Consider the following 15,646-nt stretch of genomic DNA (forward strand, 5'->3'; position numbering starts at 1 on the left):
AGGTTCCTCAAAAGGGGGGGAGAAGAAATTTTGACACATGGAAAAATCCCCCAACCCAGCCCAGCCCAGCCCAGCCCAGCCCAGCCCAGTCCAGTCCCACCGAAAAAAAAAAAAAGCAAAAGCTCAAACGTCAGCGTCTTCAGCCATCCAGCCAGCCCTCCCTCCTCCAGCCCAGGAGCCCCCCGCAGCCCCCGAAGCACCCCAGTCCTCGGAGAACCCCCCCGGGAAGGGGTCTCGGGTGGAGCTGTGCCGCGGCCGCCACGCAGACAGAAACGTGCGCACGGACTCTGCCCGCGGGACGCCAGACAGCGAGGCCGTCCAGGGCGCACGGGCACCCCGCGAGCAGCGGGGCGCGGCCCCCATCCTACCCCTAGGCCTTCCCCCTGAGCAGGGAGCCCGGAGGACTGTCAACCTGCGGGCTCGTCCTTCTCATCACCCCTCGCCCTCCACACTCTGTCCCCCAACCTTTTGTCGGCGGCGGGCCTGGGCTGCGGGACCAGGCCTGGGAGGCACCGGAGTGGGCAGAGGCATCCTTTGGAGCCAAGTTGTACGAGCCCAGAACCGAGGGGATAGGGGTGGGGATGGAAGTGGAGCAGGGTGGGATGGGGTGGGCAGCAGTTCCAAGGACAAAGTCCGAATGCCCTCCCCGGCCCGTCCTTCGGCCCACGCGCGCCGCGCGCGAGGGACGGCAGTCGGGCCCCAGGTCACCACCTCTCCAAGCCCTGCATGCAGGCGCCCTTGCCCCCGCCGGCCCCTGCCCCTGGCGCAGACAGCCCTGCTGGGGCCGGGCCCAGGACAGGACGGGCGCAGACGGGGGAGCCGGGATCCGAGCGCGGAGGACGAGGCTGAGACGCTACCTGCGCGCCTAGGTAGGCGTCCCGCTCGCCGACTCTCAGTCCCTTCCGAGGGTGTGCGGTCGTTCCTTTTCGAAAGTGTTTCGCAGCTTTCTGTCCCCCTCCCCACTTTTTCCCACCCCCCTCACCCCTCTCTGGATGTTACCTGTACCGTCCTGTCCTCTTTATTTAGGGGTGGGGGGGCGGCATTCATTGTTGGGGTGTTTCGCTGTTATAATTGGGAACTCCTCCATTTGGGAACAATTTGGTAACACACCACAGGAAGTGGCTCTCGCCCCCAGCCCCTGCCTACCATCGCCCCCCCTACCCCAACAAGGGATGGGAGGGGGGGCCTGTCCAGAGGGTCTTCACACACACCATCACCACCCCCGCCCCAGGAGGGAGGGGAGCAGGAGCACTCCCAGCGTGCCCCCCCCCCCGGTGTGGTTCGCGCCCCTGGCTCGTCTTTCTGTGCCTTACTGCCTCCTCCGAGTCTCCCTCCGGCCCCTCCCCGGCCCACCCCCGTGCCTCTCTCTCTCTCTCTCTCTCTCTCTCTCTCTCTCTCTCTCTCTCTCTCTCTCCACTGTTTGGAAACACACAGCGCAGGTCAGGGTCCCCTGAACGTCAGCTCGTCTGTCTGACACAGCACGCGGAGGGCGGCCAACCTCTGGCCTTTATTTATTGTGAATCTGGCTGGTGGGGGTGGGGAGGGCGGGGAGGGGCGGATGGGAGGGTTAGGGTTAGGGAGGGAGGGGGACCCTCACCTGGGGCTCCATCCACCCCGAAGCCACGAGGTGGCCGGCCCCAGGGGCCCGCTTTGGATGGGAGTGGAGGGTGGTGGGGGTCCCTCGGGAGTCTTCCAGGGGAGCGGAGTGGGGGGTGGGGGGCCGGGCGTGACGCGCGGTCGGTCGAAGTGCAATGATTTTTTTTCAGTTCGGTTGGCTAAACAGGGTCAGAGCTGAGAGCGGAAGGAGGGTGGGGGGCCCCCCGGCCCGGCCTTGTGCGCCCCGTTTCCCTCAAGGACAATCGGGGCCCTCCGGGGAGGGGGACGCTGTGAGCCTGCGGAGGGGAGCTGGGGGTGTGGGGACACCCGCCCCGGTGGGGTCGGAAGCTGCAGGCCAGCTGGGCCCGGGTGGGGGACCCCCGCACCACCACTCACCCCGTCCTTCCCCAGTGCGCGGGCGAGGGCCGCGAGGGCGCCAGAAGCGGGGGGGGGGGGGAGGAGGTCGTTAGAAAAGGAAAAAAAAAAAAAAAAGAAAATACAAAAAAAAAGTAAAAAACCCACAAAATGTATATTGGGGGGAAATGAACTTTTTGTTTTCATTGAATCAAGTGCAATGCATCAGAGTTCTCCTATCTTTGTATGTTAAGAGATTAAGAAAAAAAAACATTCTATTTTTGTTGTAACGTCCTCACGGCTCTGGGGACGCTAAAAGAACCGGGCCTGCCCCGCCCTGCGCGGGAACAACGAAAACTGAGTGTTTGTTCCTTTTTTTTTTTTTTTTGTTCGTTTTCACTTTTTTTTTTTTTTAAGTCGTTTTCCTGCGTTGACGAGGATGGTCTGGGGTTTTTATTTGTTCATCGTTGGTTCTCGGTTTCGGTGGGAGGGCTGGAGGAAACGTACGACATCTCAGAGCTAACAGCAACAAAATGCCACCTCGACATAGTTTAGAAGAACAGCCAACACATGTTCAAAATGGGAAAGAACAAGAGAAAAAAAATTATTATAAAACTATTAAACAGAAACCCTGGTGCTTCTTACATGATAAGGTATGTTTTAAAGAAGAAGAAGAAGAAAAAAAAAAAGAAACCCCACAAACTGTTATACATAAGTTTATGACTTCAGTATCCTGTACTTGGAACAAACATTACCTTCTTGCTGAGTTTAACGGAACGGGACAGCGGCACGCGCCCGGCGGCTGGGCTGCTCTGGCCGCGGGTCTCCCCGGGCGCCCCCTCTTCCTGGGGGGAGCCCAGCGCCCCCTTTCCCGCCCCCACGGAGACGGGGGAGGGGTGCGGCGGGGGTGGGGAACCCGACCCTCCTCCTCCCCTCCCTCCACCCCACAGAGGTCCATGCCAACGAACAAACGCCCTCTCCCTTCCCCTCCCCGAGCGCCCTTCTTTGAGCCAGACGCCAACTTGACCCTCACCAGCATTATCAGGAGCGCGCTCTGCAAGTTGGTCGTTTTCCCCCCTACACACCCCCAACTCCAACCTCGCCCGCCCCGACCCCTCCCACATCACCCTCTCCCCTTCCCCACCGGGGGGGAGCACCTGCTAGGCTCGACGCTCCAGCACAGCCCCTGCCACAGGTGGATTCGCCCAGGCCCGCGCCCGCACGCAAGCACGCACACGGCCCTCCCCTGCACCCCGCGCACACGGCCCCGACGACTGCCTTACACACCCGACCCCCCTCGCGCTGGCCGGCCGACCTAGTGCCTTGTTCTCACCCCCGTGCTGGCGGAGCGGACGCCGCGCTCTGGGTCCCACAGGGGGCCGGGTGGCTTCAGACGACCCACGTCCCCTCCAACCCCGACCAACCAACCGCGCTGGACGGACCCTCACCCCCTTGCAACTCACACACACACACACACACACACGAGAGAAAAAAAAAATAGGAGCAATAAAGTAACGAGAACTTTTTCGTCTCCCTCCCCCCCAATCGAGAGCCCACAGGGCACCCCAGCTCCCTGCCTCTCTGCTCCCGCACCGTCGGGGCGCGCCCCCATCCTGCTCTCCATCCTCTTCCCTCCTATAAACCAGCCTGGGCCAGCCTCCCCCGACCCCTCCAACCTCCCTCGCCCCGGCCCCTTCCGGGAGATCCGTGCGCCCGACCAGCACCAGCATTGCGGACCCGCCAAGGCCGCCCGTCCCGTCAAACAAGTTTCTTCTTAGGCTAAGAAACGCAGTATATACGAGTATCTCTATATATAGTAACTAATGGATTTGGTGTGCTTTCCCCCTTAGCGTCCCGTCCCCTCTCCTCCTCTCTCCATCAGCCTGGTCTCCTCATCCCCTCCCTCCCATCCCGACTCTTCTCGGCCCCCCCCCCCCCGTCTCTGCACTGAGATACATAAGAAACAAGGGTAGTTTATGTCTGTTTTGTTTTCTGGGTTTTTCAGTGTCCTAGCGGAATGCAAGTAGACAACCAAACCTCTCTGTTCCCTCCCGCCCCGCCCCGCCCCGCCCCCGTCACTGCGCTTCTGTTACACCATCTTTGCCTGACTTTCTCCGGCTTCTCCATTGAATGGCTAATGTGTATGTGAAATAAAGAAATAAAAGACAAACAAAAACGACAGCGCCTCATCTTTGGCTAACGCGACATGCGGAGTGGGAGTTGGGGGGCTCCTTCCCTTTCCCGCCTTCACCCTTGGGGGCTGGGAGGGGGCGAACGGGAGGGGGCACCCCTTCCTCGGCCCTGCGTCTCCCCCCACCACCACCACCACCACCGAGACCCCAGCTCCGGGTGGGATGGGGGAGAAAAGAGAAGTACCACTTAGGTCCAACGATTGCTCTGCCGTGTTGAGACGGGGACGCGGGCATGGACACTTCCAGCGCGCAGTGGGTAATTTAAAACGTCTGCGGGGACGGAGCCATCCAGGACCCCCCCAATTCCCAATGGAGGCACGTCCTCACCGGCCCTCTTCAGTCTATGAGGGGGAGGGGAGGTTTGCATTCCTGAGCAGGTGCAGCTCATCTTTGGCCCTAGGCTCCACGGCCTCGGGCTGGGTTCCTCCCCCTCGTCCCGGGGCCCGCAGGCTCAGAGCTGCCGCCGCCGGCCCCGCAGGGTCATCGCACCTCCGGACTCAGAGCCGCCTGTTCCATCTTGATGGCCAGGGCTCCCGCACCACCGGGGCTGCCGTCGAGGTCCGCGGGGGGCGCGGGCTGCGTGCGCGCAGCAGCCACCGTGGCCTCCTCCGCTCTGCGTGCCGAGCCGCCTCGAGGCGCAGCCCGTTTGCGGGGCCCCGACGGGGCGGCCGCCAGAGAAGCCGCCTGGTCGCGCAGCAGCCGCACCAGGAAGCCAATGTATTTCATGGCCAGGCGGAGCACCTCGTTCTTGCTCAGCTTCCGGTCGGGCGGGTGAGTGGGCAGGAGTTTCCTGAGCTCGGCAAAGGCGCCATTCACGTTCTGCTGTCGCCAGCGCTCGCGGCTGTTGGTGAACACGCGCCGGGCCACCTTGTGGGGCTGGTGCCCTGAGGACAGGAGGGGCGGGAGGGGCTCTTAGCACCGTTTGTGTGTTGGAGAGATGGGGTGGGGGGGGGGCTCCTCCTGCATTGGGGACAGGTACCCGGCTCTTTGGGGTGGGGACCCCCAGTAACTATGGCTGGCAGTGTGCTGTGGTCTCCACTCCAGCCCACAAGGACCACCTGTCGCCTCTGCCTCTGGTGTTGACCCTGAACCACTAGGGGCATGTGGCTGCGTGTGGCCCCCGTGGTCTGTCACCACTGCACTGTGGTGGGCTGTGACTTGGGCCGTGGGCTGGTGCTGGTCTCAGGAGTGACCTTGGTCCTAGGATGGGCTGTTCTGTGCACCCCCCAACCCAGTCATGTTAAGTCCCTGGCCTGCCCACCTGCGACTTCCCGTAGCGACTCCCCTTCCCTGTCCAGGGGTCTGGCTGACCTCAGTGTGTGCTGCTAGCTGTGTGTCACTCGGGCATCTGCACGTGGGTTCTCTGTGCAGGGCACACACGTGTGTGGCAGGTGTGAGGAGGCTTACAGTACCCTCCCCCCACCCACACACCCACACAGGCATGCCCACCATACTCACCATCCGCCAGGTCCAGCTCACCGTGGCTGGGTCTCCGCTTTAGCCGGCTGTTGGGGAACAGAGTGAAGGCTCCTGCTGGCCCAATGTAGACGCTGTAAGGAGTTGGGGGTCACTCACGCCTCGTGGGCCCCAGTGCACCCTGATCCCCCAAGTCCCGCACCCCCCGCCCCGGGGCACTGACCTGTTAAGGAAGGGGTGAGGGTGGTAGTGCAGGGACAGGGCAGGAGGGGCCGCACCCAGGGTGGAGAGCTGTAGCAGGGGCAGTGGGAAGGCGCTTAGTTCCGTGGGGGGCATGGCTGCCCCTGGCGGCAGCGGCAGTGGTGGCGGCGGAGGCCTAGTGTGACCTAGGCTGATGACGGGCACGCCAGGGGGCAGCCTGGGGGGTGAGCAGGGGTCACGGTGGCCCCCCTCCTCCACCACTGTTGCATGCAGGGGCCCAGGCGAGGGGCTCTTGGGGGGCAGGCTGGGCGCCTCCGGGCTGGGGGCACATGCCATTATCTGTGCCTTCTCGGTCATGGTGGGGCCCACCTCCGCCTGGGCCTGGGGCGGGCACATGGACCCGGAGGCAGGGTGTGCACCTGCAGGGAGGGGAGAAAGCTACTGCGAGGGGGGAGGGAGGATCAGGTGCACCCCCCCAGCACCCACCTGCTGTTGCTTGGAGGAGAGCGGGCAGGGAGGTGCCCCCTGAGAGGCTTGGTCACCCAGCCGTGGGGCAAATCTTTCCACCTGCAGCGTGGAGTAGGGACCAACACCTCCCCGCCCCTCAGATTTCACTGACGGCCCAACATGGTGGCCATGTGACCTCAGACTCTTCACTGTCCCCTGGGGGCCCCGGCTGACCCTGCAGACCTCAGGAATGACCGTGAAATGCATGGCCACCCCCCAGCGATCCCCCCAACCCCTGCAGGAAATGTCCCCCACCTCTCTACTGATACTCTGATCCCAGGAAAATCCCTTTCAACCCCGCCTCCTCCCTCTGGCTCTGAGAAGGCCCCCCCACACACACAGTATTGCCTTCCCTCCCCACTCCCCGCTGACACCTGATGGGGCATCCACCCAGGGAGGTGTGGGGCTGGGGTCCTGTCTGCCAGGCTGGACCCCTTATTTAAGTGCCCCCTCCTTGCTGGTGAACGCATAGGTGAATGAATGAATGAGTGGAGGGTGGAACAGAATGCTGGCACAGGCAGACGCCTCTCTCTTACCCCAGCGCAGGTCCTGCTGTGGAGTGTCCCAAGGCGGCTGCTCGATCAGGGATGTAGCTTGGGCCAAGATGGGTTTTCCAGCTGCTGAGGGCCGCCCCGACGGGGCTGGGCCCACCCCAACCTCACGCCCACCCCAAGGGCCCCCCACTGCACCTCCTTGTGGGAGCAGCAGTGACTGCCTCCTCAGCCTGGATTGTCCCCCAAGGGAAAGTGAAGGGCCTTGCCTGGCCAGGCCGGCCCGCCCTCTCCCCGCCCCCTCGGCCTGCTGCAGTGGGGGCCGGTTTCCTCCCTCTCAGCCCCTGGGCCCGGAGGCCAGAGGATGCAGGGTAGGGGCAGATAAGGACCTGCTGGCCTGGCCGCGCCTGATAAGGAGCCGGGCTGGCTCCGGAGGAAGCCGACGGGTGGGAATGTCCGTGGGCATGCGGGACCGGCACCCCTCACAGCCTTGCCTTCCGCTCCCCGCAGCGCCAGCACCCCCACCCAGCAGACACTTGGATACGGATACACAAGGGGGTAAACTGAGGCAGAGGCTGTCGCCTACTTTGGGGAGTCCCTGCTGATGAGGGTGGGGAGGGGTCCTTTCCCGCCGTGCTGGGCGCCATGTGATCCAGGGGCCCCACCTCCCCCAGCCTGGTTCCTCTTTTTGCTGGCCTGCAGCCTCTTCTCCTCCCCCCATCTTGCAAAGAGTGGGGCACCCGAGCGGGCAAATGATTTGCGCAGCGTGGCCTTGGACAAGTTGCTGCATGGGCCTTCCTCATCCCTAGAATCACAGTCCCCACCCCCAGCTTGGTGGTCCCGTTGGCTTTCACCCCACAGCGAGGGCCACTTCATGAATGGGAGGTGGGTGCAGGATTCCTGCAGGAGGTCTGGGATACCCCCTCCTCTGTCCCACTTCCCCAGGGGATGGGGTGCTGAACCTGGTGGCCTGTAGCATTGGGGACAGCCACATGTGTGGACGTAGGAGGCTCTGGGACCCCCCCCTCACCGGGATCATACTCCTGTTACAGGTGGAGGTGTGCACGTGGCCCATCCAGCAGGCCAGGGGTTCTGTCTGCCCCCCTGGAGAGGCAGGAGGCGGCTTGGTCCCCGCCACGGGCTGCAGGACAGGAAGCACCTGGTCCACAGCCGGATACCCAGGGCGCCTGGTTCCGGTCTGGCTTCCGCCGCTGCCGTCCCCAGGGAGGGCAGGGCTGCAGAACCCAGGCAGGCGGTGCGTGCGCATGCAACGTGCGCGTGCCCGGCTCGGGCTGTAGGGCAGGATGCCGGGTGGTGGGGCAGGGCACCGGGTGGAGGGCACGTCCAGCCTGTGGAGCAGGGCACCGGGAGGAGGGCACATCCAGCCCGTGGGCACAGGCCCTCGACTGCCGCCTGGTGGTCACGCCGAGAACTACAGGCGCTGGCCCCGGCCAGGGTGGCCCAGCACAGAGCAGGGGACAGTCGGATGGTCCCCCAGTCAGCTCACACTTCCCCAGGCAGGACAGGAACACCGTCCCCCCTCCCCCCCGAGGCTGTGCAGGAGACTCCCAGCAACCTCCCCCAATCAGAGCAATGCAGCAAGGTGGCCAGCCTGGAGGTGGTGACATCTCTTTTATTATCAGCTCAGCTGACCCCCAGCCCCATGGCTGCCCCAGGCCCAGGGGGATCATGGTTGGGGGTTTCTGGACAGTCCTGGGGGGTGGCATCAGCGGCAGCTTCAGGATCTGGGGGGCTGTGAGAGTAACAGCACTGGTCCCCGCGTGAACAGGTGCCCTGGAAGGAAAATGGTGGATGGCTGGCTGCATCTCCCCAGCCCCGTTGCCCAGGGGTGTGGGAAAGGGGGCAGGGAGGAAGGGCCTCACCTCCTTAAACCTCTTGCAAGGGAACGTCTTGAGGCGGGCAGCGCGCTGTGCTGGGTCCTCGGCTAGCTCCTTGCGTTTGTTCTGGCACAGCCGTCGTTTCTGCTCCATGGCTTCACCTGCTGCCTTGCCCCTATGCCAAGAGGGCGACCCCTGGCTGGTGACCTTCACTGCCCAGCCACACAGAGCCCCTGCTGCCTGGCCCCAGCCCAGCCACCCCTTACCCTTACCCCCCCCCCCCCACGCATGGCAGGGGCAGGCTGCTCACCCTGGCCGGGCACGGGGCCGGGGACCCCAATTGGCCTCTGGGTTGGCCTGGAAGCGCTTGAGACCCCGCTGGCGGGAGCTGGGGTTGGCGTCCTCCCGGACAGTGAAGTTAGCCTGCAGCCTAGGCCGGGTGGGGTTGGGAGGGTGAGGGGGCAGGATCTGTCCCCCCACCACACACACACTAGGCACGCATGACCTACCTCCTACCTCACCCCCACATTGAGCCCATGTGGCGGGATCCCCTCCCTCCCCGGGCCCTGGGCAGGCAGTAGCGTCTAAGTGGACGGATTCCATCAGGGGTATTTAAGGGGGAGGTGTGCTTCAGGGGGGTCTGTATATTTGGGAGGAAACCTAGGCAGGCTTCCCAGAAGAAGCAGGAGGGGTAGCAGGTGTGAAGGCCTGCATGCAGGACCGTGCCCAGTGGGGGACCCGACTCGGGTCTCCTTGGGGCCGTCAGGGCGAGGCGAGCAGGTTCTGCGCCCAAGGCCTCCCCGCAGGTTCGTACTTGGGTTCTAAGCTGAGGATGCGCCAAGCAGGGCTGGTCTCCGACAGCCGCTCCCGCTTCACAGGACACCCCTTCTCCTGGGGGCAGAGGTCAGGGGTCAGGGTTTGCGGTAAGGAGCCATCCTGTCCTTCTCCTCCTGGGGCCGGCCCTCACCCAGCAGCGCATGATGTCCCAGAGGGCTGTGGCTGGAGCGTCTGTCTTCACAGCGTTCTTACACGCGTGGGACAGCGAGACCCGGAAGCCAGCGTGGAGGAGGGCGGACCTAGGGGGTGGGAGGAGAGGGGAAGGCTGCATGTGTGTGGCCTGAGGCAGGACCCGCGCCACGCCCTCCCCCGCCCCCAGGCCCTGGACCCCTCACCGCAGCTGCAGGAGGCTGGGGGAAGGCTGCCTGTGCGTGGCCAACGCCCACCCTGCGATGCCCACCTTGCGGGGCCCCTCACCGCAGCTGCAGGAGGCTGGGTGTGCTTGGCTAACGCCCACCCTGCGATGCCCACCCTGCAGGGCCCCTCACCGCAGCTGCAGGAGGCTGGGTGTGCTACAGTGGATGGTGCTGCTCAGCTGGTCCAGCGTGTAGTACAGGGGCACGTCCGGGAGCTCCTGCGGAGGGGGCGAGATGAGAGGCTGGGCGTGGCTGTGGCCCATGCGGGAGGCGGGGGTGTGTGTGTGCCCAGGGCAGGGCCAGCCCTCACCTCGCTGACCACGCTCAGGACGCCCTGGATACGCTCTGAAGTGTGGAAGCGTCCCGGGTTGGCGCTCACAGCTTCCAGGACACGACTCACAAACTCCAAGTCGTGGATGGGCTCTGCCCAGAGTGGGCCCCCGAGCTGCAGGCAGGCACACGGTGGGACACAGAGTGTGGGGGGGGACCCCCTCTCTGCCACCTTCCTCTCCCTGACCCAGCCCGGCCTACCTGGTATTTCTGTCCACAGTGCTCACACTCAGGGGACACGGGGGGCCCGCAGGCTGCAGAGAACTTGACCCTGAAGGAGAGAAACGGACAGTGAGGAGGGACGGAGGTGGCCCTGGTGGGCTCTGGCTCCCCTTGGCTTCCCTGCCTGGTGTGCCAGGCCTTACCGGCCACCAGCGGCTCCTGTAGCTTTGCCGAGGCGCTGAAGGTGGAAGGCCCCGCAGCCCACGCACTGGAACACCAGGGCCTGCTTGCTGGGGTGAGGGCGTAGGCAGGAGGTGAGGGGAGGTCGCAGGTGCAGCGTGGCTGTCTCCTGCCCCCAGCCAGCCAATGCTCCCGGCAGCCAGGCCTGCCGTCCCCTCCCCGCCCACCGCCCAGAGGCTGACCTGGCCGAGGCTTTGACCTTGGCCTGGCCGGTGAAGATGCGCACGAACACCCGTATATAGAAGTCGGCACTTATGCTGAGCAGGGGTACCACATAGCGCTGGTAGCAGTTGGCCCGGAGGTCCAGGCTGTGCAGGACGATCCTCAGGGCCTGAGGCAGTGGATGGGCAGGGCGTCAGTCCTTCCGCGAGGGTCACCGAGTGATCAAGGAATGGAAACCGCTTCAGTGGACCCTGGGGTGGGGGATGGATACCCTCCCAGGGCCCCCCAACACACACACACACACACACACACACACACACACACACACACACACACTACCCCTTGTAAGAACGGAGAACGGTTGGGAGCTGCCCACACAGATAGAGAGGCTGTGCCTTCCCAAGCAATTAACTGACAGGCCCTTGTCCACTGCACAGATGCAAGGATGGAGGCCTGGAGCCCGACCCCAGCAAAGCTAGACATCGCATTCCAGTCCTTTCAAAACATCAAAGTGACCAAACATCTCTGATGTGGGGGTGGGGGGACTGCATCTGGCCACATGGGGGAGGCTGAGCAGGCCTGGGACAGGTGTCATGGAAGGGGAGGTGGGTGCCGTGGGGGCACAACGGGGGCGCCCCCTTACCATCTCGTGGCAAGCCCGGCTCTTGAGGGCCATGGCCCCATACTTGCTGTAGCAGGTCTCCCCACTGTTCCCTGCCAGCACCGCCATGTCCGTGCAGGTCACACACAGCAGCCCTGTGGAGGGCGGGCCAGGCGGTGAGGCACCAGGAGGGAGGGGGCACAGGTCCGGGGCGCAGGCACAGCCCGGCCTCACCTCCTTCACTCACGGCCTGCACTGCAGCGTCCAGGAAGGCCGCCGGGCTGCCGTAGGGGTCCAAGTCGATGACGTCAAAGCGCTCGGCGACCCTCTGGTGTTGGTACATCAGCATCCTGGGGATAGAGGGGATGAGGGAAGGTCCTTAGCCTCCTGCACTGCTCTGGCCCCGCCAAGTGGTCAGCTGCCCAAGTTCGGGTCCTTTTCCCCTTTAAACACTGAAGGGTCCTAACTGCTTGGAGAACCGTTACATTGTATCAGCGGTTACATTGTATCAGCGGTTACATTGTATCAGCGGTTATATTGTATCAGCGGTTTATAGTCTCCTGCAGAGAAGGCAGGATGCCCGAAGGGCTTTTTTTGATTGTTGCTGTTCTTTTCAAGACTCAGTTGGATGAAGGTCGCTTACAAAGACAGATCTTCTATCTGCCCATTCACTCCCTAAATGGCCACAGTGGCCAGGCTCAAGCCAGGAGCCAGGACTCCATTTGGTTCTCCCACATAGGCGCAAAGTCCCAAGCGCTTGGGTCATCTTCTACTGCTTTCCTAGGAGGTGGACCGCAAGTGAAGCAGCTGGGACTTGAACCAGCATCCCTATGGGATGCAGGTGCTGCAGGGGAGGCTTCGCCTACTAAACCTAAACCTAAACCTTTTTTTTTTTTAATCCTTCCTTGCCTTACACATGCCGGAATCCCATATAAGCCCCAGTTAGTATTCTGTTTGCTCTGCTTCCCATCCAGCTCCCTGCCTGTGGCCTGGGAAAGCAGTAGAAGATGGCCTTGGGACCCTGCACCTGCATGGGATACCTCGAGGGGGGCTCCTGGCTTTGGATCTGCTCAGCTCCAGCCGTTGTGGCCCCCTGGGGAGTGGGTCAGAAGAAGGAGGATTTTTCTCTGTGTATTTTCTCCCCTTGTCTTTGTAGATCTGACTTTCCAATAAAAAGAAATACATCATGTTAACGTGTACAGTGGAGAGTGTAACGAACAGTCCAGCACACTCGTCCAACTTCGTTTGCATCAACGGTGCCCTGCACACACGACCTCCATGCTGGTCCCACCGAGACCCTTCCGCACGCCCATGTGAGCACCGTCTTCTTCCACAGCGATGCTTGCACAATGCTGAAATCGATGACGGACACACTTCTCAGCTTGTGTCTCCAGGGGCAAGTGTTGTGGCCTGGCTGGTTTCAAGTCCAGCTTGCAATGCCTGCGTCCCCCATCCGAGCACCCGGTCTATCCTGGCTGCCCCACTGCAGGACCAGCTCCCTAGTCAAGTGCTTGGAAAAGCAGTAGAGGATGGCCCGAGTGCTTGGGCCCCTGGATCCATGTGGGGAGACCCAGATGGAGCTCCTGGCTCCTGGCTTCAGCCTAATCATTATAGGTACTTGAGGGAGGGAACCAGCAGGTGGAAGACTTTCTGTCTCTCTCTCCCCCATCTCTCTGTCTCCTATCACAGGAGAGAATCTGATTACTGAACAGACAGGAACACAGGTCTGGGACCCCAGAGCAGGCCCTCACAGTGGTCCACTCATTCTAGAGCGGATGTCTTAGCTGCTTGGCGGCCCATGCTCCCCACGACCTACCGGGCATCGGCCTGGCTGGGCTGTACCAGGTGGGCCACGTTGTTAAGCTGCACGTTGCGGCGTATGAGCTCCACAGCCCGGGCTGAAGCGTCATTGGCGACCACACAGTGGAGCCCAGGCACCTCGCGGGCAAAGCGGATGGAGCGAAGTCCGGAAGCTGCAAGCCCCTCCAGTACCCGCAGGCCTCCCTGTGGAAGGAAGCCGATGGTTCCATGGACATAAGCTGGTCTTGGGCCTCTCTTCTAGGTCCCAGAGAGGGCCTTCCCACCCCCACCCCCTTTGGGTTCCAGGGCTACTCCCCGACCCCTCTGCTTGGACGCACCTCACAGATCTCCCCCACAACAGCTGTCCGAGGCTGGCCATCTGGCGCCGAATCTTCCCCGTCTTTCAGCTCAGCCTTTCCCTCCTCTGGCTCTGACAAGTCCACAACCACCTTCTGCAGGTCCTTCTCACCTGGCACCTTGACTGTCATCACCCAAAGGCACCAGTGAAGGACTCTCCAAGCCCTGTTCCCGCTCCCATTCCCACCCTACCTGGAGAAATCTCACAGGGGACAGTGCAGTGGTGTAGCCAGCTAATCCTCTGCCTGCTCTACTAGCATCCCAAATGGGCGCCGGTTCGTGTCCCAGCTGCCCCACTTCCCATTCAGCTCCCTGCTTGTGGCCTGGGAAAGCAGTGGAGGGCGGCCCAGAGCCTTGGGTCCCTGCACCCGCGTGGGAGACCTGGAAGAAGCTCTTGGCTTTGGATCAGCTCAGCAATGGCCATTGCTGCCACTTAGGGAACCAGCAGATAGGCGATCTCTCTCTGAAACACTATCTTTCAAGTATAAACAAATAAGCTTTATTTCCTAAAGTGTCCTGGGCGGGGACAGGGGTGGGGAGGGGAGGCTTGGGGGGTGTGACAGTCTTCTTATGTGACCTCTCCCAGGAGTCTGGACCCGACTCACTCTGGATTCCTTTGGCCCGAAGCTGAAGGCGGGCGAATTCAGTGATCACCGCACACCTGGCAGGAGATGGAGGGTGAGCTCAGGGCCCCTCCCCAGCCCACCTACCCCCACCATCCGCCCTGCGACCCCCCACCTCGCTCACGTCAGGTCCCGGTTGAACTCCTGGACAGGGTTGTAGAAGACCTCGTTGGCGCTGGGGAAGGCGATCCTGGCGGTACCCTCGGTGACAATGGTTTCCTGGGCCTGGGGGCAGGGCTGGGGACCGTTGTCCATCGCGAGATCCCGCGGGCCCTGAGGGGGACGCCCCTCCCAGAAGCGGGCTCTACAGAGGCGACGAACGGAAAAGAGAGCGAGGTTTAGCTGGCGGACGAGCCTCCCATGGGACATCGGATGCCAAGCCTGGTCGGAGGGAGCGGGAGAGGTACAGAGTCAGACAGCGGCCTTTGGGGACGGGAGGCGGCCTGCGCTTCGGGGAAGTACGGGACGACGGTCCTCGCGGAGGCAGAAGCTCAAGCGGGGTCCGTCCTCCGTCCCGATCCTTCCCCGCCCTCCTCACCCGCGCAGAGAAACCGACTTCGGGTCGATCCACGTTCCTCAGATTAGGACCTGGGCGCCGCCATGTTGGCTCGGTGGGAGGGCAAGTCACATGATCGGGTTTAGCCAATCCACGAGGCGGCCTACGGTGGGCAGCCGGGGTCAAGCGCCTTTGTAGCCCAGTGTGTTCCTTTAGTTAACTTGGATGTTTCCCGGGAGTGAGGGCGGCTGCCAGACGGGCACAGGGGCGATCGCGGAGCCCCCCGACACCGCTCCTGATGGGCCCGGATGAGGGTGAGGGCGGCAGGAGTGGACATGGTGTAAAACATTACACGAAACGAGCTTTTCGACTACCCATTTATTTTTATTGGAAAGTTAGGGAGGAGAGATAGAAAAATTTCTTCCATGCACTCCCCGAAGTGGCAGCAATGGCCTTTGGAGCTGAGCCGTTCCAAAGCCAGGAGCCAGGAGCCTCCTCCAGGTCTCCCACGTAGGTGCAGGGTCTCAAGGCTTTGGGCCGTCCTCCACTGCTTTCCCAGGCCACAGGCAGGGAGCTGGGTGGGAAGTGGGGCAGCTGGGACAGGAACTAGTGTCTATAAGGGGTCCTAGAGTGTGCAGGGCAAGGAGAACTTTAGCCTCTAGGTTATCGCACCCGGCCTTTATTATTTATTTCAAAGGCAGATACACAGAGAGAAGGATAGACTGAAAGTTCTTGTGTCTGCTGGTTCACTCCCCAAGTGGCTGCAGTGGAGTGAAGCTGATCCCAAGCCAGGAGCTTCTTCTGCGTCTCCCACGCAGGTGCAGGGTCCCAGGGCTGTGGGCCGTCCTCCACTGCTTTCCCAGGCCACAGGCAGGGAGCTGGATGGGAAGTGGAGCAGCCGGGACGTGACCCAAAGCGGGTGGCCATGCTTGCAGGGGGAAGATTCTCCAATAGAGCCATCGCACCCGCTCTCCACGGTCTGTCGGAACGTTCTGGAAGGGCAGTGTGATTTGCACATGAAAAGCCGGGTGGCTTGGAACTGGCTGGCAGCCTGGGGAGAAAGAGTCGCGGCGTGCTCGGAGCTCGG

The 15,646-nt window shown here is 62.7% G+C and overlaps 2 protein-coding genes across 2 annotated transcripts; both read right to left on the minus strand.

Annotated features, from left to right (window-relative positions):
• Positions 1-4,334: 4,334 nt before the first annotated feature.
• LYL1 (LYL1 basic helix-loop-helix family member) lies at positions 4,335-7,033 on the minus strand. The gene is made up of 4 exons (XM_040990910.1): positions 6,803-7,033; positions 5,782-6,178; positions 5,601-5,692; positions 4,335-5,026 (listed from the first exon to the last, which is right to left on the minus strand). Exons 2-4 carry the CDS (start codon positions 6,153-6,155, stop codon positions 4,623-4,625), a joined length of 870 nt encoding a protein of 289 aa, XP_040846844.1. The 5' UTR covers positions 6,156-6,178; positions 6,803-7,033; the 3' UTR covers positions 4,335-4,622.
• Positions 7,034-8,341: 1,308 nt separating this feature from the next.
• Positions 8,342-14,683, minus strand: TRMT1 (tRNA methyltransferase 1). Its single transcript, XM_040990772.1, has 17 exons — positions 14,602-14,683; positions 14,188-14,444; positions 14,046-14,101; positions 13,422-13,564; positions 13,100-13,287; positions 11,518-11,633; positions 11,326-11,438; positions 10,703-10,851; positions 10,484-10,570; positions 10,320-10,389; positions 10,099-10,233; positions 9,921-10,006; positions 9,563-9,671; positions 9,410-9,486; positions 8,906-9,025; positions 8,641-8,770; positions 8,342-8,551 (listed from the first exon to the last, which is right to left on the minus strand). The coding sequence occupies exons 2-17, from the start codon at positions 14,430-14,432 to the stop codon at positions 8,402-8,404; spliced, it is 1,974 nt and encodes a 657-aa protein (XP_040846706.1). The 5' UTR covers positions 14,433-14,444; positions 14,602-14,683; the 3' UTR covers positions 8,342-8,401.
• Positions 14,684-15,646: the final 963 nt, after the last annotated feature.

Source organism: Ochotona curzoniae, unplaced genomic scaffold, assembly GCF_017591425.1.
Source record: "Ochotona curzoniae isolate NIBS_2020 unplaced genomic scaffold, NIBS_Ocur_1.0 contig_605, whole genome shotgun sequence".
NCBI lineage: Eukaryota > Metazoa > Chordata > Mammalia > Lagomorpha > Ochotonidae > Ochotona > Ochotona curzoniae.

Coding starts and splice junctions, on each gene's coding strand:
- LYL1 (XM_040990910.1), bottom strand. CDS start 6,155: ATGTGCCCGCCCCAGGCCCAGGCGGAGGTGGGCCCCACCATGACCGAG. Junction 5,693..5,781: donor CCTCACCCCTTCCTTAACAG/GTCAGTGCCCCG, acceptor AACTCCTTACAG/CGTCTACATTGGGCCAGCAG. Junction 5,027..5,600: donor TGAGCTGGACCTGGCGGATG/GTGAGTATGGTG, acceptor TCCTGTCCTCAG/GGCACCAGCCCCACAAGGTG.
- TRMT1 (XM_040990772.1), bottom strand. CDS start 14,432: ATGTCCCATGGGAGGCTCGTCCGCCAGCTAAACCTCGCTCTCTTTTCC. Junction 13,565..14,045: donor TCGGGCCAAAGGAATCCAGA/GTGAGTCGGGTC, acceptor GGGTGATGACAG/TCAAGGTGCCAGGTGAGAAG. Junction 11,439..11,517: donor GCAGGCCGTGAGTGAAGGAG/GTGAGGCCGGGC, acceptor CGCCCTCCACAG/GGCTGCTGTGTGTGACCTGC.